This window comes from Rhincodon typus, chromosome 7 (genome assembly GCF_021869965.1).
Source record: "Rhincodon typus isolate 14 chromosome 7, sRhiTyp1.1, whole genome shotgun sequence".
In the NCBI taxonomy this organism is placed as follows: Eukaryota; Metazoa; Chordata; class Chondrichthyes; order Orectolobiformes; family Rhincodontidae; genus Rhincodon; species Rhincodon typus.
Window position 1 is genome coordinate 40352562 of NC_063338.1, and position 25804 is coordinate 40378365.

At 38.7% G+C, this 25804-nt stretch overlaps 1 protein-coding gene across 1 annotated transcript in view; it reads left to right on the forward strand.

The window, feature by feature from the left end:
- Positions 1–24394, forward strand: part of ttn.2 (titin, tandem duplicate 2) — a 308270-nt gene extending 283876 nt beyond the window's left edge. The window contains exons 238-266 of the mRNA XM_048599205.1: positions 41–343; positions 447–752; positions 853–2619; positions 2717–3010; positions 3114–3401; positions 3533–3832; positions 3956–6022; positions 6132–6434; positions 6551–6856; positions 6966–7256; positions 7366–7665; positions 7776–8081; positions 8175–8480; positions 8750–9031; positions 9140–9733; positions 9870–10157; positions 10330–10629; positions 12061–12363; positions 12892–13194; positions 13780–14364; positions 14476–14781; positions 14913–15212; positions 15302–15877; positions 15964–16269; positions 16358–16951; positions 17267–23133; positions 23230–23383; positions 23719–23994; positions 24096–24394. Coding sequence (XP_048455162.1) covers positions 41–343; positions 447–752; positions 853–2619; positions 2717–3010; positions 3114–3401; positions 3533–3832; positions 3956–6022; positions 6132–6434; positions 6551–6856; positions 6966–7256; positions 7366–7665; positions 7776–8081; positions 8175–8480; positions 8750–9031; positions 9140–9733; positions 9870–10157; positions 10330–10629; positions 12061–12363; positions 12892–13194; positions 13780–14364; positions 14476–14781; positions 14913–15212; positions 15302–15877; positions 15964–16269; positions 16358–16951; positions 17267–23133; positions 23230–23383; positions 23719–23994; positions 24096–24394 — 18470 coding nt within the window. The remainder of the gene's footprint in view (positions 1–40; positions 344–446; positions 753–852; positions 2620–2716; positions 3011–3113; positions 3402–3532; positions 3833–3955; positions 6023–6131; positions 6435–6550; positions 6857–6965; positions 7257–7365; positions 7666–7775; positions 8082–8174; positions 8481–8749; positions 9032–9139; positions 9734–9869; positions 10158–10329; positions 10630–12060; positions 12364–12891; positions 13195–13779; positions 14365–14475; positions 14782–14912; positions 15213–15301; positions 15878–15963; positions 16270–16357; positions 16952–17266; positions 23134–23229; positions 23384–23718; positions 23995–24095) is intronic.
- Positions 24395–25804: the final 1410 nt, after the last annotated feature.

Consider the following 25804-nt stretch of genomic DNA (forward strand, 5'->3'; position numbering starts at 1 on the left):
GCTACATAAAGCATAATGTTGAATCCTTTCTTTTCAATAGTTACACCTGGGCAGCCATCCAGGCCAGATGCCACCATGATAACAAAAGAGACAATGACAGTCACTTGGAAGAGACCCACTATTGACGGTGGTAGTGAAATCAGTGGCTATATTTTGGAAAAACGTGAGAAAAAGAGTCTGAGATGGTTTAAAGTCATGAAGGAATCTATCCGTGACACCAGGCAAAAGGTTGCTGGCCTTACAGAAGGAAATGATTACCAGTACCGTGTGTGTGCTCTTAATGCAGCAGGAGCAGGCCCATTTTCTGATCCTTCTGACTTCTATAAAGCTGCTGATCCAATTGGTACGTAAAAATAATGTGAAATACATTGAAATTACGTGAGCTTTAAGTAACAGGCAACATTGTTTTATGTGCTTATATGTTCAAATATTCATTTAATTTTCAGACCAACCTGGCCAACCAACTAAACTGAAGATTGTGGACAGTACTAAATCTTCCATTACTCTGGGCTGGACTAAACCTGTCTATGATGGAGGGAGCACAATAACAAGCTATATGGTAGAAATGAGAGAAGCTGACGAAGAACAGTGGGCAGTAATTACTTCTAAGGGTGAAGTCAGAACCACAGAATATGTTGTATCCCATTTAAAACATGGCGTAAACTACTATTTCCGTGTCAGTGCTGTAAACATTGTTGGACATGGAGAACCAATTGAAATGGTAGAACCTGTACAAGCTAAAGATATACTTGGTAAGTCTATGATATTTAAAATTCATTGAACCTGTCTTTATAGCACATATGTCATAGATATTTCCTAATATGGGTTTATATAAACATTTGTCTTCTGCAGAAGAGCCAGAGATTGATCTTGATGTTGTACTCAGGACTTCTATAACAGCAAAATCAGGTGAAGATGTAGAAATTCTGATACCTTTCAAAGGACGTCCTACTCCAACTGTTACCTGGAGAAAGGGTGAGAAAAATATAAATATGGATGAAAGATATGTCATCCACAATACAGAATCATCAACAGTTCTCACTATTCCTGAGATCCACCGTGAAGATGCAGGCAAGTATGTTTTGACAATCGAAAACGGTGTTGGCGAACCCAAATCAACATTCATATCTGTGAAAGTCCTTGATTCTCCTGGACCTTGTCAGAAATTGCATATTAAGCACGTAACCAGAGGCACCGTCACATTAGTTTGGGAGGCACCTCTTGTTAATGGTGGTGCTGAAATTACCAATTATGTAATTGAAAAGAGAGATGCCACAAAGAGAGCCTGGTCCATTGTCACTAATAAATGTTCCAGCACGATGTTTAAGATTACTGGCTTGTCAGAAAAGAACGCATTCTATTTCCGAGTATTGGCAGAGAATGAAAATGGATTGGGAGAGCCATGTGAAACTTCAGAAGCAGTGAAAGCCACTGAAGTACCAGGACCAATCAAAGATCTTGCAATGCTGGACTCAACAAAGTCTTCTGTAACATTACAATGGAACAAACCTGACTATGACGGAGGTAGTTTAATTTCAGAATATGTAATTGAAAAGAAATTAAAAGAAGCACAAGAATGGTCACCTGCTGGAATTTGCAAGGTCTGTATATTTGAAATCACCAATTTAAAGGAGTTAGCAGAAATGGAATTCCGCGTTTTCGCTAAAAATGAAAAGGGATTAAGTGATGGTGTTGTTATTGGACCTATCACTGTAAAAGATTATGTCATTACACCTGAAGCAGATTTGTCTGATATACCAGGAGGACAGATCAGGGTCAGAATTGGACACAATGTACATATTGAACTCCCATACAAGGGTAAACCAAAACCAACTCTTCAGTGGCAGAAGGATAATATTCCATTGAAAGAAAGTGAACACCTCCGGTATAAGAAAACAGAAAACAAAGCTATTTTAAGTATTAAGAACATCAAGAAAGAAAATGGTGGGAGATACACCTTAATTCTTGATAATGCAATTTCCAGAAAAGCATACAGCTTTACTATAATCACACTGGGTCCTCCATCAAAGCCTAAAGGACCAATTAGATTTGATGAAATTAAATCTGAAAGTGTCGTAATGTCATGGGATGCTCCTGAAGATGATGGAGGAAGTGAAATTACATCCTATAGTGTTGAAAAACGTGAAACTACACAAACCAATTGGAAACTGGTTTGTTCTAGTGTGGCCAGAAGAACATTTAAGGTTACCAAACTGGTTAAAGATTTAGAATATCAATTTAGAATTTGTGCTGAAAACAGATATGGAATGAGTCAGCCTCTTACCTCAATGGCTGTTTTGACAAAACATCAGTTCAGGCTTCCTGGTCCACCTGGAAGACCTGTTGTATACAATGTTACTTGTGATGGTATGACAATCTCATGGGATGCACCGGTATACGATGGTGGTTCCGAGGTCACCGGTTATCATGTTGAGAAGAAAGAAAGAAACAGCATATTGTGGCAAAAAGTCAATACAATGCCAATTTCTGACAGAGATTACAGAATTTCAGGACTTATTGAGGGCCTGGACTATCAGTTCCGAGTATATTCTGAAAACTCAGTTGGATTGAGCCCTGCGAGTGAACCAAGCAAATACACTTTGGCTGCCTCACCAGTTGGTAAGTAATATATTCCTGAAAAGTATTATACTGAAGTCATTCATGTGCTTAATTCTACTTGTGTAAGAGCATATTGACTATCTGTATACTTTATCAGATCCACCTGGTACACCGGACTATATTGATGTGACAAGGGAAACTGTAACACTTAAGTGGGATCCACCGCAACGTGATGGTGGAAGCAAGATAGTGGCCTATAGTGTTGAAAAACGACAAGGAGGTGGACGTTGGCTGCGATGCAACTTTATTGATGTTACTGAATGCCAATACACAGTATCGAGTCTTAGCCCTGGTGATCGTTATGAATTCCGCATAATTGCAAGGAATGCAGTTGGAACAGTCAGCCCACCGTCTCAATCATCAGGACACATCATAACAAGAGATGAAAGCAGTAAGTACTAAATAAAAAGCACTTGTGTGATGTGTGGCATTGTAGATAATTGTTATGTTATTGAAGTATTAAGTTGGTAATTACTCAAAACTTTCTTTCACAGTACCGCCATCAATTGAATTTGGTGCCGAACACTTTGAAGGCTTGACGGTAAAAGCTGGTGACAGCATTCGGCTCAAGGTGCAAATTAAAGGTCGTCCTGTACCACAGGTGACCTGGTACAAAGATGGAAAGGAAATTGACAAGAAATTGACGGTAGATATCACAAATGTTATTGGGTCCAGTTCACTCTTTATTAGAGACAGCAGTCGAGATCATCGTGGTATATATACTGTGGAAGCCAAGAATGCTTCAGGCACCAAGACAGCTGATATTCATATCAGAGTTCAAGGTATTTGGAAAAACCTAACTTTTGAACCAGTTTATTTTTTTCAGTACAATTGTATACAATTCTTAAGGATATGCATATTTTAATTCTTGTTGAATCATTTGCTTATCACTAACAATTCTGATTTTATTTAGATACTCCTGGACCACCAATTGGACCTATTCGATTTAGCAACATTACTGGCGAGAAACTTACTTTGTGGTGGATTCCCCCAGATAATGATGGCTGTGCTGTCATTACTCACTATGTAATTGAGAAACGAGAGACAAGTCGACTTGCTTGGGCATTGGTCAGTGATACCTGTGAAGCCTGCTCATTTACTGTCACCAAGCTGATTAAGGGGAATGAGTACCAGTTCCGTATCTCAGCTGTCAACAAGTTTGGTACTGGCAGACCCATAGATTCAGAGCCAGTTATTGCACAGATACCGTACAGTATGTGTATTTCAATGTTTACAATCTATAGCTGATAAGACTTTGCTTTTGTGAAACGTTTACTAGTTACAATTTGTCAGACCAGTCCTTATTCAGGAACTTCTTTTCTCGTTTGTTTCACAGCTGTACCTGATGAACCTGGTACTCCAGAACCAACTAATGTTACAGGAGAAACTATTACCCTTACATGGGCAAGACCAAGATCAGATGGAGGAAGTGAAATTAACCACTACATCCTTGAACGACGTGAGAAAAAGAGTATGCGATGGGTCAGAGTTACTAGCAAGAGACCCATTACCGAAACCAGATTCAAAGTACCTAACCTCCTGGAAGGGAATGAATATGAATTCCGCGTAATGGCTGAAAATAATGCTGGAGTCAGTCCCCCGAGTGCTGTGTCCAGACTTATTAAATGTAGAGACCCAGTTAATCCACCAAGTGCTCCTACAGTTGTCAAAGTCACAGATACAACAAAGACATCTGTTAGTTTGGAATGGACTCAGCCTGTGTTTGATGGTGGCATGGAAATTATTGGCTATATAATCGAAAAGTGCAAGGCTAGTCTGGAAGATTGGCGTAAGGTCAATGTAGAAGCATGTGTCAATACCAAGTACACAGTCACTGACCTGGAGCCTGGTGAAGAATATAAATTCCGTGTCTGTGCTGTTAATGGTGCAGGAAAAGGAGAAAGCTGCGAAGTTTCTGCTCCAGTACAAGCCACAGATAGGTTAACCGCACCTGAAATTGATATTGATGCTAGTTTCAAACAAATACATATTGTTAGAGCCGGTGAAATAATTCAGTTGCATGTTGCCTTCCAAGGCAGACCAGTTCCTGTTGCCACTTGGAAAAAGGCAGATTCTACCATTGGGATACATGTTGACATTAATACAACAGAAACAAGCAGCATATTAATGGTAGAGAATTGCAACAGGTACGATGCTGGAAAATATACCCTTACTCTGGAAAACAGCAATGGCAGCAAATCAATTACATTTACTGTTAAGGTACAAGACACTCCTGGTCCACCGGGACCAATTACTTTCAAAGAAGTTACAAGAGGTTCTATTACATTAATGTGGGATGCTCCTATTCATGATGGAGGTTCACGAATTCATCATTATGTTGTGGAGAAGCGTGAAGCCAGTCGGCGTAGCTGGCAAGAAATCAGTGGAAAGTGCACTCGGCAGATCTTCAAGGCACAAGAACTTGCAGAAGGAGTACCATATTTCTTCCGTGTGATGGCAGTAAATGAATTTGGTATTGGTGAACCAAATGAAATGACAGAACCCATTGTCGCCACTGAAGAGCCAGCACCACCTAAGAGACTCGATATTGTCGACACAGGTAGAACCTTCGCTGTCTTGGCTTGGTTGAAACCAGAGCATGATGGTGGCAGTCATATTACCGATTATCTGGTGGAGATGAAGCAGAAAGGTTCAGATCATTGGGTTGAAGATGGCCATACCAAAAACCTTACTCTCACAGTTGGTGGACTGGTTGAAAATACAGAGTATGAGTTCCGTGTCAGAGCAAAGAATGACGCTGGCTACAGTGAACCAAGGGAGGCATTTTCTTCTGTTATTATTAAGGAACCACAGATAGAGCCTAAAGCAGATTTATCTGGTATCGCTAATCAACTGATTACATGCAAAGCAGGAAGTACCTTTACTATCGATGTGCCTATTAGTGGCCGTCCTGCTCCTAAGGTTATGTGGAAGCTTGAGGAGATGAGACTTAAGGAAACAGATAGAGTTACTATCAAAACAACGAAAGAGAGAAGTACACTGACAGTGAAGGATGCAATGAGAGGTGACTCTGGAAAATATTATTTAACACTTGAAAACACAGCAGGAGTCAAGACCTTTACCGTAACTGTTAATGTCATTGGTCGGCCGGGCCCAGTTACTGGTCCCATAGCCATCTCATCCGTTTCTGCAGAGTCATGTGTATTGTCATGGAGAGAACCTGAAGATGATGGTGGCAGTGAAATCTCCAACTACATTGTAGAAAAGCGTGAGTCTGGTACTACTGTATGGCAACTCATCAATTCCAGTGTGAAACGGACTCAAATTAAAGTTACTCACTTGACAAAGTATATGGAATACAGCTTCCGCGTCTGTTCGGAAAACAGATTTGGTGTCAGCAAGCCATTGGAATCATTGCCTGTGGTTGCTGAACATCCATTTGGTAAGTAAAATATATAAACTTTTAAATTGTAATGCACACATATAAAATTACTGTAAAAGAATGAAACCTGAGAAACTTACAAATTGTTTTTGTTTTGCATATAATGTAGTTCCACCAAGTCCACCAACCAGGCCAGAAGTATATTTTGTATCTGCCAATGCAATGTCTATTCGATGGGAAGAGCCATATCATGATGGTGGCAGCAAAGTTACAGGGTACTGGATTGAAAAGAAAGAACGTAACAGCATTCTCTGGGTGAAAGAAAACAAAATACCATGCATCGATTGCCATTACAAAATTTCTACTCTAGTGGAAGGTTTGGAGTACCAGTTCAGAACTTATGCAATGAATGCTGCTGGCTTGAGCAAAGCTAGTGAAGCTTCTAGACTAGTAATGGCTCAGAATCCTGTTGGTAAGTACATTCATAAGTGTAATAAAAGAGATTATATGTTTTGCAATTATTGCTGTCTCTTTTGCAAATAGCTACAAATTAAAAGTTAACTTTATTTTTGTTTGAATTTTATAAAGATCCTCCAGGTCAACCAGAAGTAACAGATGTTAGCAGGACTTCAGTTTCAATAAAATGGACTGCACCAGTGTATGATGGTGGAAGTAAAATTGTTGGATACATCGTGGAACGCAAACCATATAATGAAACTGGAGATGGTCGCTGGCTTAAGTGCAACTACACCTCTATCTCGGATACCTTCTACACTATTTCAGGACTTAGTGATGCTGAAGTGTATGAATTCCGTGTTTTAGCCAAGAATGCAAATGGAGTAATTAGTATGCCATCTGAATCCACAGGACCTGTCACTTGTAAAGATGAATATGGTATGTTAAAGTCAGAAATACATCAGAGACTTATTAATGGTTTAGATCTCTTTATGAAGCAAAGTAAGTCATTTTTTTAAACATTACTTTTTTTTGTTTGTATTTACAGTACCACCCAAGGCTGAACTAGACAGCAGGCTGCTTGGTGACATGATAACTATAAGAGCTGGGTCGGACCTGGTGCTTGATGCTTTCATTTGTGGGAAACCTGACCCTAAGGTCTATTGGTCAAAGGAAGATAAAGAACTGGAGCTTTGTGAGAAGATCTCTCTTCAGTACACTAACAAGCGTGCTGTTGCCATTATCAAGTTCTGTGACAGAAATGACACTGGAAGATATACACTAACTGTGAAAAATCCAAGTGGAACTAAGACTGTGTCCGTAAATGTTAAAGTGCTTGGTAGGTTTTCTGTTACAAAATATTGTGAATACTTTTGGAAAGGCACTTTAAATTAAAAGTTGTTTGCAGGTTATCTTGTGTCATAACGTTTTGTTTCAAACTCTGTTAGATTCGCCTGGTCCATGTGATGGTCCACTTACCATTAGCAGACTAACTGAAGAGAAATGCACTTTGTCATGGAATATGCCTTTGGAAGATGGAGGAGCAGCAGTTACACACTATATTGTTGAGAGGCGTGAGACTAGCAGACTTAACTGGGTGATCGTTGAAGCTGAGTGCAGTTCTCTTTCTGCTGTTGTTACAAGACTTATAAAGAACAATGAATACATTTTTAGAGTAAGAGCTGTTAACAAGTATGGACCTGGTGTACCACAGGAGTCTGAGCCTGCCATAGCCAGAAATACATTCAGTGAGTACTATTTGATACATTTCTTTTATACTTCAAAATATTATTATTTATTAAATTAATATGGCTAATAAGTTACTAAATAAATCTATCACACTTTAATTTGTTAATAGCGATTCCATCACCACCCAGTGAACCAGAAGTTGTTGCAGTTGGAAAAGAGCATATTATTATCCAGTGGTTGAAACCTGAAACTGATGGTGGAGCTGAAATTAGTAACTACCTTGTGGATAAACGTGAAAAACGAAGTGTGCGTTGGACTCGAGTAAACAAAGATTTTACTATTTATGATACAAGGCTCAAAGTTACAAATCTAATGGAGACTTGTGAATACCAGTTCCGTGTTACAGCAGTGAATGCAGCTGGTAACAGTGAGCCCAGTGGATCATCAAGTTATATTCTATGCAAAGAACCAACATGTAAGCATTAGATTTTAAATTAATATTTTAAGGTTCCTTACAATTGAGAATATACGAATATTTATGAGGTTTATCTTTTGAAATTCAATACAGATACACCTGCCCCGCCTTCAGCACCAAGAGTTGTTGATTCAACTAAACATAGCATTAGCCTAGCATGGACAAAACCCATGTATGATGGAGGTTCTGATATCATTGGCTATGTACTTGAAATGAAAGAAGAAGGCGTGGAACAGTGGTACAGAGCACATACTACAGCCAACATAAGAAACACTGAATATACCATTACAGGTCTTACAACTAACAGAAAGTACTGTTTCAGAGTTGCTTCTGTCAACATTAATGGAATGAGTGATTTCAGTGAATCATCTGCTAAAATTGAACCAGAAGAAAGATTAGGTTTGTAGCATGTATATAGGCAATTCATTTGATTTTGCAAATTTTTACATTTCTCTGAGAGGATTTCTAATGTTTGAATAAAGTGTGCATGTGTGTACTGAAAACGTATCAGCATTAAATTGTAACTGAAGAGCAATCTAAAACTTAAATACCTAAAATCCTAAGAAATATGGTCAGTGAGATTTTCATTGTTGTTACATTTTTGATGGTTTTATCTGTGCAAGATCTTGTTTATCATCTCTTTTCCACTCTATGTTTAATTTTTCTAGAAATTCCAGACCTTGAGCTTGCAGACGATCTCAAAAAGACTGTTACAGTTAGAGCTGGTGGTTCTCTCCGCTTAATGGTTTCAGTCACTGGCAGACCTACTCCCGTGCTAACCTGGAGTAAACCTGGTGTTGACCTACGCCATCGTGGTATTATTGATATAACAGATTCTTACACACTGCTGGTAGTTGACAAAGTCAATCGCTATGATGCTGGAAAATACACCATTGAGGCTGAAAATCCCTCCGGCAAAAAGTCAGCAACCATAGTTGTCAAAGTATATGGTATGTGGAAAAATAATGCTTTAAATCTTTTTTTCCTGTTGTCACTGTAGGCTTTTTTATAGCATACAAACAAAATACTACAAAATAAAATATCTGCTCTATTCTCAGATACACCTGGCCCCCCTGCTGCTGTTAATGTGAAGGAAGTCTCAAGAGATTCTGTTGTTATCACATGGGATGTTCCAACAATTGACGGTGGAGCACCAGTAAACAATTACATAATTGAGAGACGTGAAGCTGCAATGAGAGCATTCAAGACTGTGACAGTTAAATGCAGCAAAACAATTTATAGAATAACTGGACTTACTGAGGGGACAATGTATTATTTTAGAGTTTTGCCTGAAAATATGTACGGTATCGGTGAGCCATGTGAAACTGCTGATGCGGTGCTTGTCTCAGAAGTTCCTATGATTCCACAGAAATTGGATGTAATTGACGTCACAAAATCTACAGTCACGCTAGCCTGGGAAAAACCACTGCATGATGGAGGCAGCAGACTGACTGGTTATGTTATTGAAGCATGCAAAGCTGGCACAGAAAAGTGGATGAAAGTTGCAACTCTCAAACACACAGTTTTTGAACATACTATACTCTCTCTCAATGAGTTTGAACAGTACCTGTTCAGAGTTAGGGCCCAGAATGAAAAGGGTATCAGTGAACCAAGAGAGATTATAACTGCTGTCACTGTACAGGACCAGAGAGGTATGTGTAAGTTTAAAATGATTTTTAGTGTCTATATTGTAGTTAAAAATAACAAGCATTAATATGCGATCGTGTATTTTAAATGTAAAAACAGTTTTACTAAAAAGAGTTCTGATTTTTATTTTCCTTCTTACAGTGGTACCAAGCATTGATTTGGCTGGCATACCTCAAAAGACATTCATTGTAAATGCTGGCAGGCCTATTGAACTATCTATTCCAATTAGTGGCCGTCCACCACCTGCTGTTTCATGGTATTTTGAGGGAACGAAACTAAAAGAAAATGACCGCACGACCATAGAAAGACTTGCCAAAGTAGTTCATCTTTCTATACGTGAAACCACCATAGATGATACTGGAGACTACGTGCTTGAGGCAAAAAATGTTGCTGGTACAGCTACTGAAACCATCAAAGTAATCATTCTAGGTAAGTATTTCTCACAACCTCTCTTTAAAAAGAAAACAATTACGCTAGTGTCCTATTTGTGGTGCTTTGATCATTTTTCATGTCGTAGATGGTTGTCATTTATACTAGTGTACTGTTTGTGGTGCTATAATCATTTTGCAAGTCTTGGGTAACTGTATTAATCTACTCTCAGATAAACCAGGACAACCTGCAGGCTCAATCCGAATTGATGCAATTGATGCCACTACAGTCACCATCAGTTGGGATCCCCCAGAGAAAGATGGTGGTGCTGCCATTAGTGGTTATGTAGTAGAGCAACGTGATGCTCATCGCCCAGGCTGGCTTCCAGTGTCCGAATCTGTTACTAGGAACACATTCAAGTTTACTCGATTAAATGAAGGCAGTGAATATGTCTTCCGTGTGGCTGCCACAAACCGCTTTGGCATTGGATCATTTTTACAGTCTAGCATCGTGGAATGCAAGAGTGCCATAAGTAAGTTAACGTATTTTACTAGCAATTAAAGATATCATGATATTAAGTTGCAGACCATTTCATCTTCAATCCCATCCTATGACATTGTAATCTCTTGATTGTGTTAATTATAATAGATTTCAAGAACGGAAATTATGATAATTAAACAATGATTAGACTCAGTAATTAGACAAACGTTCAGACCTGCCAACTTTCACAAATTTATACAAGAGATACAATTTGTATGCAAGATTAAGTCCATGTCATGATCTCACAGGAAGGCTCTGAAGTCTTCAGGTTTTAAAAGTTGCGTGTATCTTCAGGTAAAATTGAGGTGAACATGATGTTTCTGTCCTCTGTTGCATGCTGATGCTCAAGCATTGCCACAATGACTTCTTCTGTATTTCAAAGTCTATTACCATAGCAACTTGAATCACATGGACATTGTATCCCAGAGATACTGATTAGCTATTCTTGAAACTCTCTCTTACTTTGGAGATAAACAGCCAGTTTAAAGCACAGCTGTTCACACACAACATTGTCTTAACTTTGGAATTTTTTTCTGTCCCAGTAAATCAGTCTTGGGCTCTCTTTAATCTATCACAATCAAACTACCCAAGTTTGCTGCCTAGTAGACTTCAGGACAGGTCATATGAGCCTCTTATTTTACCTGAAAGACACTGCCAAAACTTAACAATTCTATAAACAGCATCAATGAAACAGAGTCTATTATATAGAAATAGGTTGTTCAGACAAACTGATCCATTTATGTTTTCATGTGAACCTCCTCCCACCTTATTACAGCTAACCCTATCAGCATATCATTCTAGTTCTTCCTGTATTATGAATTGTATTTATGATCAGGAATACCGTATTGAAAGAATGATGGAAGCTTCTGGAATAGTAACATATAAATGGAATTAGATAAATATACAAGGAACAAAAAAGGGGTTAAGGGGAGAAGTAGGAGAAATGTGACTAATTGGATGACTTTATCAGCACAGCACAGTAGGCCAAATGTATCATTCTATTAATACACACAGGGATAATAGGATTCTTAAGAATTATTTTTCTATATAGAATTCTGGATGGAGTAACACATATTTCGTGACAATCTGTTGCCCATTTTAGATCAAATATACCACGAATGAGACTTGTAACCCAATGTCAATCCATATTGGTTTTTGTTTTAAAAAAAGGCACTCATGGTTTCTATATTGAATTTCCCACTTTTGAAGAAACTGATCCTTGATTTATCATATGGTGTGTTGGTGTAACTTAAATGTTTCTTTCGCTGTTAAGAGGACTGTTTCCTGAGCCAAAAGAACTGATAGAGTTTGCAAAAATCTGAATCATTGTACATCTAAGAAACATTTTGAGCATCATTCCCACATTGATCACTAAAATGATTTTATGTGAGATAAAGTACATTCATCCCTCTTTCCCCAATAGATATACCTGGACCTCCTGGTACTCCTCACGTGTTTGATGTCTCTCGTGACGGCATGACAATTACTTGGGAACCACCAATTGAAGATGGAGGTTCAGTGATCAACGGGTACATAATTGAACGGAAAGAACTAAAAGCTGACCGATGGGTGAGAACTAACAAAGTACTTGTGACTATGACAAGATATCGTTCCACTGGTCTTATAGAAGGATTAGAGTATGAACATCGCGTGACAGCTGTGAATGCAAGAGGTGCAAGTAAACCCAGCAGACCCTCCAAATCTGCAGTTGCTATGGACCCAATAGGTAATGTCATACAATGTCAAAGACTAACCAACAGATTTCCATTTTTATAAATTATTTCCACAACTAAAATTTGCTTTGTTTCTAAAATACTTAAGGAAGATGCTGATCTTTACTGTGGTACTGGGTTGCCAGACCTGAAATTATTAATGATTAATTCTAAATATTAGTAAAATGGTAAAGCACTCTTTATTGAATATTCTTTATCAATCACTTTATGTAATTTTACTGTCACAGCTTTGATTTCCCTTGTTGTTAAAGTTGGAAAAGCACAGCGGCTATGTGTAAACTGACTTCATTATTCAAAGTTCTTTAAATGTTTAGAATAATTTACCAAGGGTAATGATGCTAAATGTATCACTTCAGCGTAAATCTAATCATGATCGACTAACATATCATAAACCAAAGAACAAAACTCAACATTTCTACCTGCTTAATTTGCTCACAACTTTAAATTGCGCAGTACTTTGTATAAATTTACATGGTTATACTATTTACGATAAGAAATTATTCATTTGTTATGTTATATAGATCCACCTGGCAAACCACAGAATCCAAGAGTTTCAGACACAACAAGAACATCTGTATCCGTGGCTTGGAATCCACCAGAAGACGAAGGAGGTTCCAAGGTCACAGGATACCTTATTGAGATGCAGAAGGTTGATCAATATGAATGGACTAAGTGCAACACTACTCCAACAAAGATCTGTGAATACACACTGACTCATATGCCACAGGGAGCTGAATACAGGTTCCGTGTTATGGCTGTTAATGCTGGTGGTCCTGGTGAACCTGCTGATGTGCCAGGAACTGTTAAAGTCACTGAAATGCTAGGTGAGAAATGCTGAAATTGTTATACCTCATGTCCTATTAGTTTTGTGTTATTTAACTGTGCCATATTTTAGGCTCTGTTCTAACCTATAATTGATATTATTAACAGTCAAGTCTGTTGAATTATAAAGTGAACATTCAGAGTTGTCAGCAATCCAAAAATACCAACTAACAGTCTGAAAGGGAATTTCTATCCTCTGATTCACTTGCTGCGATATGATTTGTATTTCCTTATCAGAAAATTGGTGCATGCAATTGCTGAAGTGACTAAACTAAGACATCTTAAAGTTCAGATATCTTCAATGGTCATTAGTTAAGAAGGCTTTTAAATGCCATTTCCCATCCATTAGTAGTTGAACCCACAATGATGAAAGGAAAGGTTCGGAGTGAGGGGCTAAGGGGTGCAGTATGCTTACAGCCACGTGTGCACTTTTGAAGCACTTCCCAAGTCATATCTGAAAAGCACCTAAATTGGAAATGCCATGTTTTGAACTGACTTGATTAATGATATAGGTAAACTGAGCATAGGATGTCTCAATGTATGATTTGGATTTTTATTTATTAAAGTCGGATTTCTTTTCTTTTCAGAATATCCTGATTATGAACTTGATCATCAATACCTTGAGGGTCTGATTGTAAGACAAGGTGGGGTGATCAGGCTAACAGTGCCCATTAAAGGCAAACCTATTCCCATCTGCAAATGGACAAAGGAAGGCCGTGATATTAGCATGCGTGCAATGATTGCCACTTCTGACACTCAAACTGAACTTGTAATAAAGGAAGCAGATAGAGAGGATTCAGGCACATATGACTTGATTCTTGAAAACAAATGTGGCAAAAAGACAGCGTATATTAAGGTGAAAGTCATTGGAAATCCTGATCCTCCACAAGGACCACTCGAATTTGATGATATTCAAGCTCGTTCTGTTAGGGTCAGTTGGAGACCTCCTGCTGATGATGGTGGATCTGATATTGTTGGCTACATTGTTGAGAGACGTGAAGTACCCAAAACAGCCTGGTACACGGTTGATTCCAGGGTAAAGGAGAATTCTTTATTTGTAAAAGGCCTGAAGGAAAATGTGGAATACCACTTCCGTGTCTCTGCTGAAAACCAGTTTGGTATTAGCAAAGCTCTAAAATCAGAAGAGTCGGTTATACCAAAGACACCACTAAGTAAGTAGAACAGTGTTTATTTTAGTCTTAAGGTAAATGTTATGTTATCTTACCCTTGAATTTAAATGCTTAATTTTTCACACACTAGCTAATTCATTACTGTCATTCTAGATCCTCCAGAGCCTCCAAGCAATCCACCAGAAATACTAGATGTCACCAAAACATCTGTCAGCCTGTCCTGGTCAAGGCCAAGAGATGATGGTGGATCACGTGTCACTGGCTATTTTATTGATCGCAAAGAGTCTACCACAGATAAATGGGTGCGGCAAAACAAGACCCAAATTACCACAACAATGTATACTGTTACTGGACTTGTCCCAGATGCTGAATATCAATTCCGTATTATGGCACAGAATGACATCGGTCTTAGTGATCCAAGCCCACCATCTGATGCTGTCCTATGCAAGGATCCATTTGGTAGGTTTAATTGCTTTTATATAAATCCATTGTATGAATATGCGGTTTATAAATTTCAACTACAGCACAATTGCTAGATCTTAATATCATTATATTTAAGTTAATATAATTTGAACAATTATTTTTCACAGATAAACCAAGCCAACCTGGAGAGATTGAAGTGATTTCTGTCATGAAGGATAGTATCACTATAGAGTGGGAACGTCCTGAATGTGATGGTGGCAAGGAAATTATTGGTTACTGGGTTGAGTATCGCCAGTCTGGTGACAGTGCATGGAAGAAATGTAACAAGGATCGAATAAAAGACAGACAATTTACACAGGGTGGTCTTCTGGAAGCCACAGAATATGAATTCAGGGTCTTTGCAGAGAATGAGACTGGCATTAGCAGACCTCGTAGAACCCTTATGGCTATCAAGACTAAATTGACTTGTATGTATTTTTATTCATATTTTAATATAATCTATTCTTGTCTTGTTAGAAATGACTCCTGCTCATGGCTTCTTTTATCTCACCAACAGCTGGAGAAGAACCATGTGTTAAACAAGAAATTGCTGAAGTTATTGCTAAGCTAGGTGAGCCAGCTAAACTGACCTGCCAGATCATTGGTAGACCACTTCCAGAAATTAGGTGGTATCATTTTGGAAAAGAATTGCAACAAAGCCGCAAGTACAAAATGAGTTCAGATGGACGTAATCATTCCATTACCATTATGACGGATGATCAGGATGACGAAGGCTTATACACATGCAAGGCTACTAATGATGCTGGAGAAACTGAGGTCAGTGGTAAAGTGTTGCTCGAGGCTACTCCACAATTCCACCCTGGGTTCCCATTGAAAGAGCAATATCTTGTCGGTGTTGGTACAAGTCTTCGCATTCATGTTGTATACATTGGGCGTCCTGTGCCTGCTATTCGCTGGTTCCATGGAAAGAAACTCTTGACGGATTCAGATAACATTTCAATAGAAAATACAGAACACTATAGTCATCTTGTAGTGAGAAATGTTACACGAAAGAATCATGCTGGAAAATATAAAGTGCAACTTGGCAATACATTCGGAACAATTGATGCAACATTTAATGTTGAGATCCAAGGTAATGTATAGTAAAATTATATTGTAGATATTGTGAGATAATTTCACTCAAATAGTATATCTAATACCATCTATACTTACTTATAGATAAACCAGATATGCCAGAAGGACCAATCGCAATTGATGCTTTGCTGAAGAATTCTGCAGTAATCAGTTGGAAACCACCACTTGATAATGGAGGTGCTATGGTTACAAACTACATTGTGGAAAAATGCGAAGCCAAGGAAGGTGAAAAATGGAACCTAGTGTCATCCTCGATTGCTGGCACATCTTGTAGAATTGTAAATCTCATTGATGGTGCTGGTTACTACTTCCGTGTTTCTGCTCAGAATCAGTTCGGCATCAGCGAACCATTAGAGGTTTCCTCTGTTGTCATCATCAAGAGTCCATATGGTAAATATTTACATAAATTAAGTTGTTACATGTCCATTCTCTTCCTGTGTCTTGAATTGTAATATATACACTTTATTCCTCCCTGCAGAGAAGCCTGGAATACCAGCTAAGCCTGTTGTAACTGCAGTCACAAAGAACTCTTGTGTGGTTTCATGGAAACCACCTGCCAGTGATGGTGGAGCAAAGATCAGAAATTATTACCTTGAAAAACGAGAGAAGAAACAGAATAAATGGATTGCTGTAACAACTGATGAAATACATGAAACAGTTTACTCTGTGAAAGGCCTTATTGAGGGCTTGGAGTATGAGTTCCGTGTCAAATGTGAAAACCTTGGTGGTGAGAGTGACTGGAGTGAAATATCCGAACCCATTGTTCCAGTGTGTGATGTACCCATCACAGCACCACAGTTCAAAGAAGAAATACGCAATTTGAGTGTGAAATATAAGAGCACTGCCACTTTTGTTTGCAAGATTACTGGTCATCCTAAACCTGTTGTGAAATGGTTTAAACAAGGGAAGGAAATTGAGCCTGATGGTGAAAAATTAAAGATCCAAGAATTCAAAGGAGGATACCACCAGCTGGTAATTACTAATGCCACAGGAGACGATGCCTCTGTTTATCAAGTTCGAGCAGTCAATCAAGGAGGTTCCATTTCATCAACCGTCTCTTTGGATGTTGATGGTATGTATCACATAGTAATTACTTAAGCATGCTGTATTATGGTAAGAAAGTATATTTTTATAAACATATGGGATGCAGTCAATCTTGGGTTAGTGCAAAATGGATCAACATCTCATTTTGCAGCCAGTGATTTTCTTTTATATTGATTTACCTTTCCATTGAAATCAATAGAAACAAAAAATGTGGATGGACATAAAACTGTTGCCCATTTTGCTCCTGAGACTAGCTTCGTCCATGATAAGTTCATTGTTTTACATTGTATTACTGCCTTTCAGTATTTATATTCATTATTAAAACTTTTCCTTCTGTTTCCAGTTCCTGCCAAGATTCATCTACCCAAGCATCTGGAAGGCATGGGTGCAGTTCATGCTCTCCGTGGTGAAATAATAAGCATCAAGATTCCTTTCAGTGGCAGACCTGATCCTGTAATCACATGGCAGAAGGGTCAAGATCTTATTGATAATGATGGTCACTACCAAGTAATAGTGACAAGATCATTTACATCTCTTGTGTTCCCTAATGGAGTTGACAGAAAAGATGCTGGTTTCTATGTTGTATGTGCCAAGAACAGATTTGGCATTGATCAACAAACAGTTGAATTGGATGTGGCTGATGTGCCTGACTCACCAAGAGGACTTCAAGTCAGTGACATTACACGTGATTCTGTCATTTTAACATGGAATCCCCCTGCTAATGATGGTGGAAGCAGAGTGATTAACTATGTTATTGAAAAATGCGCAACAACAGCAGAGATGTGGATTCGTGTTGCACAGTCACGTGATACGCACTACACTGTTGTGAATCTCTTTGGCAAGACCAGCTACCAGTTCCGTGTGATTGCTGAGAACAAGTTTGGCCAGAGTCAGCCATCAGAGCCAACTGAACCTATAATCACTAAAGAAGATAAGACGAGAGTCCTGAACTATGATGAAGAGGTTGCTGAATCACTAGAGATTACCAAATGCAAAGCTACCCATTCTACTATTAAAGAACTTCACAGTCGATTCACAATTGCTGAAGAGCTGGGGCGTGGACACTTTAGTATTGTCCATCGGTGTATTGAAAATACTAGTAAGAAAACATACATGGCAAAGTTTGTTAAAATAAAGGGTGCTGATCAGGTGCTGGTGAAGAAAGAAATTGAAATTCTTAATATTGCTAGGCACAAGAATATCCTTTGGTTATATGAATCATTTGAAAGCCTTGAAGAATTGGTCATGGTCTTTGAGTTCATTTCTGGTCTTGATATCTTTGAGCGTATTAATACAACCACCTTTGAACTGAATGAAAGAGAAATTATCACTTATACCCGCCAGATCTGTGAAGCACTGGACTTCCTACATAGTCAGAATGTGGGCCATTTTGATATCCGACCAGATAATATAATCTTCACCACAAGAAAGAGCTCTTTTATTAAGATTGTTGAACTTGGACAGGCCAGACAACTCATACCTGGCGATAATATTAGACTCCAATTTACTGCCGCAGAGTATGCAGCCCCTGAACTCCATCAACATGACATGGTCAGTTCAGCTACTGACATGTGGTCAGTAGGTGTGCTTGTGTATATACTCCTTAGTGGTCTGAATCCATTTATCGCTGAAACAAACCAACAAGTTATTGACAAAATTATTCAAGCGGAATACAGCTTTGAGGATGAAGCTTTCCAAGATGTTACCACTGAAGCTCTAGATTTCATAGATCGCCTTTTGGTCAAAGAAAGGAGGGCTCGGATGACAGCTGCTGAAGCTCTTGAACATTCATGGTTGAAACAGAAGACAGAAACAATGAGTACCAAAGTAATTAAGACATTGAGACACAGAAGATACTATCAGACTCTAGTTAAGAAAGAATTGAACGTTGTTGTGTCTGTTGCTCGAATTTCTTCTGGTGGAGCCGTAAGAGTTCAGAGAGGAGTTACAGTTGCGAAAATTAAGATAGCTCCAATTGACATTGGTCCAATTACTGGGCAGATAATGCATGCTTTTGCTGAAGAAGGTGGCCATGTCAGGTATACCTGCAGGATAGAAAATTATGATCAATCTACCGAAGTCACTTGGTACTTTGGTGTCAGGCAATTGGAATCCAGTGACAAATATGAAATTACATACCAAAATGGTTTGGCAACAATGTATGTTAAAGACATAAACAAGACAGATGATGGCACTTACAGATGCAAAGTCGTAAATGACTATGGTGAAGACAGCTCCTACGCAGAACTGTTTGTAAGTGGTGTCAGGGAAGTGCGTAAATTCTACATGGAGCGCAGGGTGAAGAAAGTAAAACGTAAAGTTGACACTATGAGGCTCCTGGAGAGGCCACCAGAGTTTACCCTGCCTTTGTACAAGCGCTCTGCATATATTGGAGAAGATGTCAGATTTGGTGTTACTATAACAGTTCACCCTGAACCACGAGTAACTTGGTTGAAATCTGGACAGAAGATCAAACCCGGTGAAGATGACAGAAAATATACGTTTATATCCGACAAAGGCCTTTATCAACTGATCATACACAACCTAACAACTGATGATGATGCTGAATATACCGTACTAGCTCGCAATAAGTATGGTGAGGACAGCTGCAAAGCCAAATTAACAGTATTACCTCATCCACCTGCAACAGATACCACTTTGAGACCAATGTTTAAGCGCTTGTTGGCAAATGCAGAATGTATGGAAGGCCAAAGCGTTCGTTTTGAATGCAGGGTGTCTGGCATACCGCCTCCTGCTCTGAAATGGGAGAAAGATGGACAGGCTTTGGCACTAGGTCCAAATGTTGAAATTGTCTATGAAGGTTTGGACTACTATGTTCTGCACATTAGAGATACTTTACCAGAAGACTCCGGCATTTACAGAATCACTGCGACTAACAGTGCTGGATCTGCGAGCTGCCAGGCCTATCTAAAAGTTGAACGTATGACCTATGTCAAGCGTCAGTATGAGAGTGAGGAGGAACGGCGGCAACATGCTGAGAAGCAAATGAACAAGACTATAAGAATGGCTGAAATTCTTGCAAATGTTGAAGCAGTTCCACTGACGGCAGTAGCAAAGCAAGCTCTGCGAGAAGCTGAAATAATGTACAAACCAGCTGTCAGCACCAAGAACGTAAAAGGTGAATATGAAATTACAAAGGTAGAGAAACAGAAGGAAGAAAAACGACTTCGCATGCCTTATAAAATTCCAGAATCTCGTGTGCATGCAGCAAGTGCAATTGAAGAAGATAAAGAGATCAAATATTTTGTGCCATTGTCTGAAATGAAATGGTACAGAAAATTGAGAGACCATTATGAAATGCCAGGGCCTATAGAGAGAATTGTAACAAAACGACCAAAACGAATCCGTCTGTCAAGGTGGGAGCAGTTTTATGTCATGCCTTTGCCACGTTTTACTGATCAGTATAAACCTAAATGGCGCATACCAAAAATATCACAAGATGATCTTGAAACAGTTAGACCAGCTCGAAGGCGCACACCATCTCCTGACTATGAAATGTACTACAGACCAAGAAGGAGATCACTTTGTGATTTGTCGGATGATGACTTACTCCGTCCTGTTGATGAGTACCTTTCAATGAAGAGGGTAGAAGAGGAAAGATTACGTCTCGAGGAGGAACTTGAATTAGGATTTTCTGCTTCACCTCCAAGCCGCAGCCCTCCACGTTTTGAACTGTCAGCACTTCAGCAAAAATTTCAAAAGACACAGTTTGCTACAGCAGAAGAGGAGGAAAAATATAGAAAATACCAAAGATATCATATCCCTTCCAAATATGAAGCTGGCCCAAGTTATATAGATCTCCGGCAACGCCACGAGAAAGCTATTTATAGACCACCAAAACAAAAGCAACGAATGATAGAAGACAGAGAAGATGAAGAGCTACTTCGACCAATTGCTACAGTCCAGAAATTGTCCAGCTACCAAACAGAGCTAGAGCGTATGGAATATGAAGAAAAATTAAGAATGCAAAGTCATCGAGAAAGAGCAATTTTAGTGAGAAAATCAGAAGAAGAAGAAGAACAAGCCATCGAAGTTAAGCAGTACACTCGCAGAGAATCTCCACCTGTCTCGAAGCTTCTCAGAAGAAGAAGATCGCTTTCCCCATCTTATATGGAATTGATGCGACCAGTATCTGAACTAATCAGAACCCGACCACGCCCTGCAGAATTCGAAAGCGAAGCCCCAGAAAGACGATCTCCTACCCCAGAGAGAACACGTCCACGTTCACCAAGTCCAGTGTCTCGAGAGAGCTCACTTTCACGCTTTGAAAGGAGTGCTAGATTTGACATCTTTTCACGCTATGAATCAATGAAAACTGCTTTAAAGACAAAGAAGACTTCAGAAGGGAAGTACGAAGTTCTTACTCAACAGCCTTTCAGCCTTGACCATTGTCCACGGATAACTTTGAGAATGCGTTCTCATCGCATCCCTTGTGGTCAAACTACCAGATTTACTCTAAATGTTCTGTCCAAGCCAAGAGCTGAAATTAGCTGGTACCACAATGGTAGAGAAATTCAAGAGAGCGACAAGTATCATTTTACTGATATGAATGGGGTACTAACACTGGAAATTCGGGATTGCCAACCTGAAGATAGTGGAACCTATCGCGTTGTTAGTTCTAATTACAAAGGAGAGGCTTCTGACTATGCAACACTAGATATTACAGGAGGTGACTATGTTACCTATCTATCTCGCCGTAAAGATGAAGAGCAACCAAAATTAATTGTGCCGGAACTAACAAAAACTGATTTTTACCAATTCTCTGCGTTCAGAAAATCAACCGAAATGGAGGAGGTCAGTGAGATGAGGGAAACTAAAATAAAAGAGTCAGAAATAAGAGAGTCAATCGGTTCTGAAATTTCTGCTGCAAAAGAAACATCGCTTTACGCATCCAAGCGAACTCACGCCGCCAGAATAATAACAAAACCACAGTCAGTCACAGTAACAGAGGGAGAGTCTGTTAGATTTTCTTGTGGCTTTGATGGTGAGCCAACACCCACTGTGACATGGATGCATGCCGGGAGAACAATTACATCCTCTCGACACTTATTTATCATGACAACACAGGATAAATCTACCTTTACAATTTCATCAGTTCAATCTTCTGATGAAGGAAGTTACAAAATAGTGGTGGAAAATTCTGAAGGAAGAGAAGAAGCACAGTTTACTCTGACTATCCGAAGAGCTGGAGCAAAAGAAGTAGGTAAAGTAAAGACCCCTGAACCTCGTACAAAGTCGGCAGAGGCAATGAAGGCTCCCAAGAGGGTCAAATCACCGGAACTAGTCACCTCTCTGCCAAGAGTTAAGTCACCTCCCACTCTCAGAACACCTTCCGCAGACCGAGTAGAGATCCCTGCAAGCACTCCACCTAAGATTTCTCGAGATTTGAAAGCTGAAGTTGCTGAAGATGGTACTGTAAAACTCACATGTGCTGTTGAAAGCACAGTTCTGAATGTGAAAGAATTAACTTGGTTCAAAGATGGGCGTAAAGTAAGGGAGAATAGTCACTACAAATTGGAATATGCTGCTAATGGAGTCTATAATCTCAGTATCCATGGAATTAATGCAAGTGACGAAGGTGAATACACTTGTGAAATCGCTGGTGAAGGTGGTGTATCCAAAACCACTTTTTCCTTCACTGGTCAAGTATTCAAAAACACAGTTGCCAAAGTGGCCAAGATAACTGAATCAAAAGCAGCTGCTCAGAAAAAAGCTGCTAAATCATACGGAAAAACAGAGGTAGTTCAGGAACAAATTGTGAAAAAGGAACTGAAGACAGCATACACAGAAATTACAGCTACGCGGGTACAAATGACAGCAGTTGAAGGCCAGAAGGCCGTACTTAAGGCCAACATACCAAATGTTTCTGATGTGAAATGGGTTTCAAATGGTATTGAGCTTTTCAATTCAGAAGATTATCGATATGGTGTATCTGGAAATGACCACACATTAACCATCAAAAAGATCAGTTTCAGAGATGAAGGCACAATCACCTGTGAAGCGAAAACGGAGCATGGAATAGTTAAATGTCAATTTGATTTAACAGTTAAGCATAAACAATCAAATGCTCCAGCATTCATTGCACAGCCCAAGTCCCAAAATGTTAATGAAGGTCAAAATGTGTCATTTACTTGTGAAATATCAGGAGATCCTTCTCCAGAGGTTGAATGGATGAAAGACAACCATCCTGTAAGTACCCAGGGTTTCTTCTCGTTTATCTGGTTATCTAATTCAAATTACTTTAGCATGTTCTTTGATATATAATGAGCTTGTTTCATATTTCAGATTGCAATTTCAAGAAATTTAAGAGTGAGCCGTTTGAAAAACAAGTACACCCTTGAAATTCTGAGTGCTGCAATTTCTGACAGTGGAAAATACACAGTAACAGCGAAGAACTTTCATGGGCAATGTTCTGCAACAGCATCTTTAGTTGTACTGGGTATGCTATTGCCTGAAATTTATTATTGCTCTTGTTATTAGCCTTTCTCCATTTCCTCACAGCTGAGTTATAGTGACATTTTATTGAATCTGAATTTAACTTGCTTCAATACAATGTATAAAAACAGTCTGGTGACTGAGTGAATTGTGTCCAGATAAATGTGTACTTTTGCAGCACAAGACAGATGCTTTAATGCCTTATTTGTCCAATTTGCAAATAATGTATGAAATGCTGAAGAGGATTGACATTTTGATCTTTGTTTGAGAATTTTACTATTCCAGTTATATCAAAAGTGAGACTATTTATACATCATATCGGTTTGCTCTGTTCCACAGCTCTAATTGAAGAACCGTCTAAAATGGTACTTCTGGGGACTGGTGCTTCTGCTAGCATGCAGGGACATTTTTCTTCCAAGACAATGCAAATGAGCAAAGAAGAGGCCAGCAGCAGCATGAGTGAACTTAAATTTGCCAGCATGTCCTCGAGTAGCATGTCATCTTTCAAAGAATCAAAGCTATCAATGAGCTCTAGCTCTAGCTCTTTCATGGAGCATTCCAGTATGGCTCAAATGGAAACAAGCTCTGGCAAAATGCTAACTGGTTTTATTAAAGGTGATATTAAGTCAATATTAAACATTTAAAAATATCTGTTTCTATTCTGACAGCATGCTAGAAAATAAATACTAACTTGTTTGTTGTTTTTCTTCTTACAGGAACTTCTCCTAAAATTGAAGCTTTACCATCGGATATCACCATTGAGAAAGGAAAGGTTCTAACAGTGGCCTGTGCTTTCTCTGGTGATCCTATGCCTGAAGTAAAATGGTCACGTGGGGGGAAACCTCTTTCTGATGATGAGGATGGTGGCAGATTTCACATTGAAACAACAGATGATCTAACAACACTCATTATTACAGATGTCAAAGAAAATGATGCAGGACGCTACACTCTAAGACTCACAAATGAATTTGGATCAGATTCTGCCACTGTAAATATTAAAATTAGATCAGTTTAAGGATTTGAATTCACTGACATGTCATTGATTAAACTTCAAAATAGATACCTTAACTGTTATGAACTTGAATTTCTGACTTGTATATATTATTTTAAATATTTTTTTACCTGACTTGACATTGTGCATTTATACCAAACTAGACAATATCTAAACAAATGGTAGATTGTGCATTATGGAATTATTGCACTTGGATTTAGGAATTTTTAACCATTTTCTGTGACATGTACATACTGTATATAGCCGAACTAAACGGTTATGCAAGTTTTGTACCTTGTGTTTTATGAGATTTTTAATGGAACTTTTGAAACAGATTGTTGGCAGGGGAAAGTTTGAATAGGACGACTACCTTGTTCAACTTGGAACTAAAATTTGTGCCTCAACAAAATGTTGATGTCTAAGAATACCTCAGCAGGTAGAGAGGCTCCCTGCTGAAGACAACCTGAACCCAAAAGATGATACTATGCACAGTACCTGGATACGTGCAATACAAATTTATGGAATTAGAAGGTTACGTCTGTGGTGCTATTTACATATACCCTCCTGCAAATAACATCACAAGACTTTAGCCAATGAACCGACTATGTCATATTACTGTTTATTAAAGACAAAGATGGTTAACTATGAATACAAAGTACTAGCGGCCATTAATTTGTATTACCATCTTTAATGTGCACTGTTTCCAACATAGTAACTATTTGGACAGTTTGAATGAAAAATAACATCAACCTGGCCATACCCTCACTTCACCAAACTGTTCCAATTACTCCTATGTGGAAATAGTGCTAACTCAAGGAGGTTCAGATTATCCATGGAGTGCACTGACTTTGTGTGATAATTGTAGAATTTTATTTCATGTTATCTGTGTTAAGGGCATAAGTAACAGAAAGTAACTACGATGACAAAAATGTCTTTGTGCTCCAACATTTTATTGCCCAATGCAGTAACTTTATTTAGAGAAATAAGTAGTGTTTATTCAATTTTATTGAGCCTCCTTGAGAATTAGTAAAGTAAAATTTAATTCTGATGTGAAATAAAGCATGCTTTCTGCACCTACAAATGTTTTCTTTCTTTTTGTGTGTGACTTCAATCAATTGAAGGTATAACAGACACAAAGCATACAAAATAGTTAATAAATTTAGTAACTTCACAAATTTATAGCAGATTAGAAAGAGAATTCACAGAATAATGTAGTTCACATGAACTTAACTTAAAAAAAGCATGGAAAAAAAAAAGCAAAATTTTTCAGTCCCCTACGAGCAGATTTGCAGGTGGGGGAAGGGAGTTTAAATTTTCCTGAACAATCTCCTACTGCTTACTTGCCTGTATCTGATTTTTCTATAGTTTGACAATGAGCAGATGTAGCCCAGGATGGTCTGCACATCCTTGCCCCAACTGAGCTTTTTGAGTCTC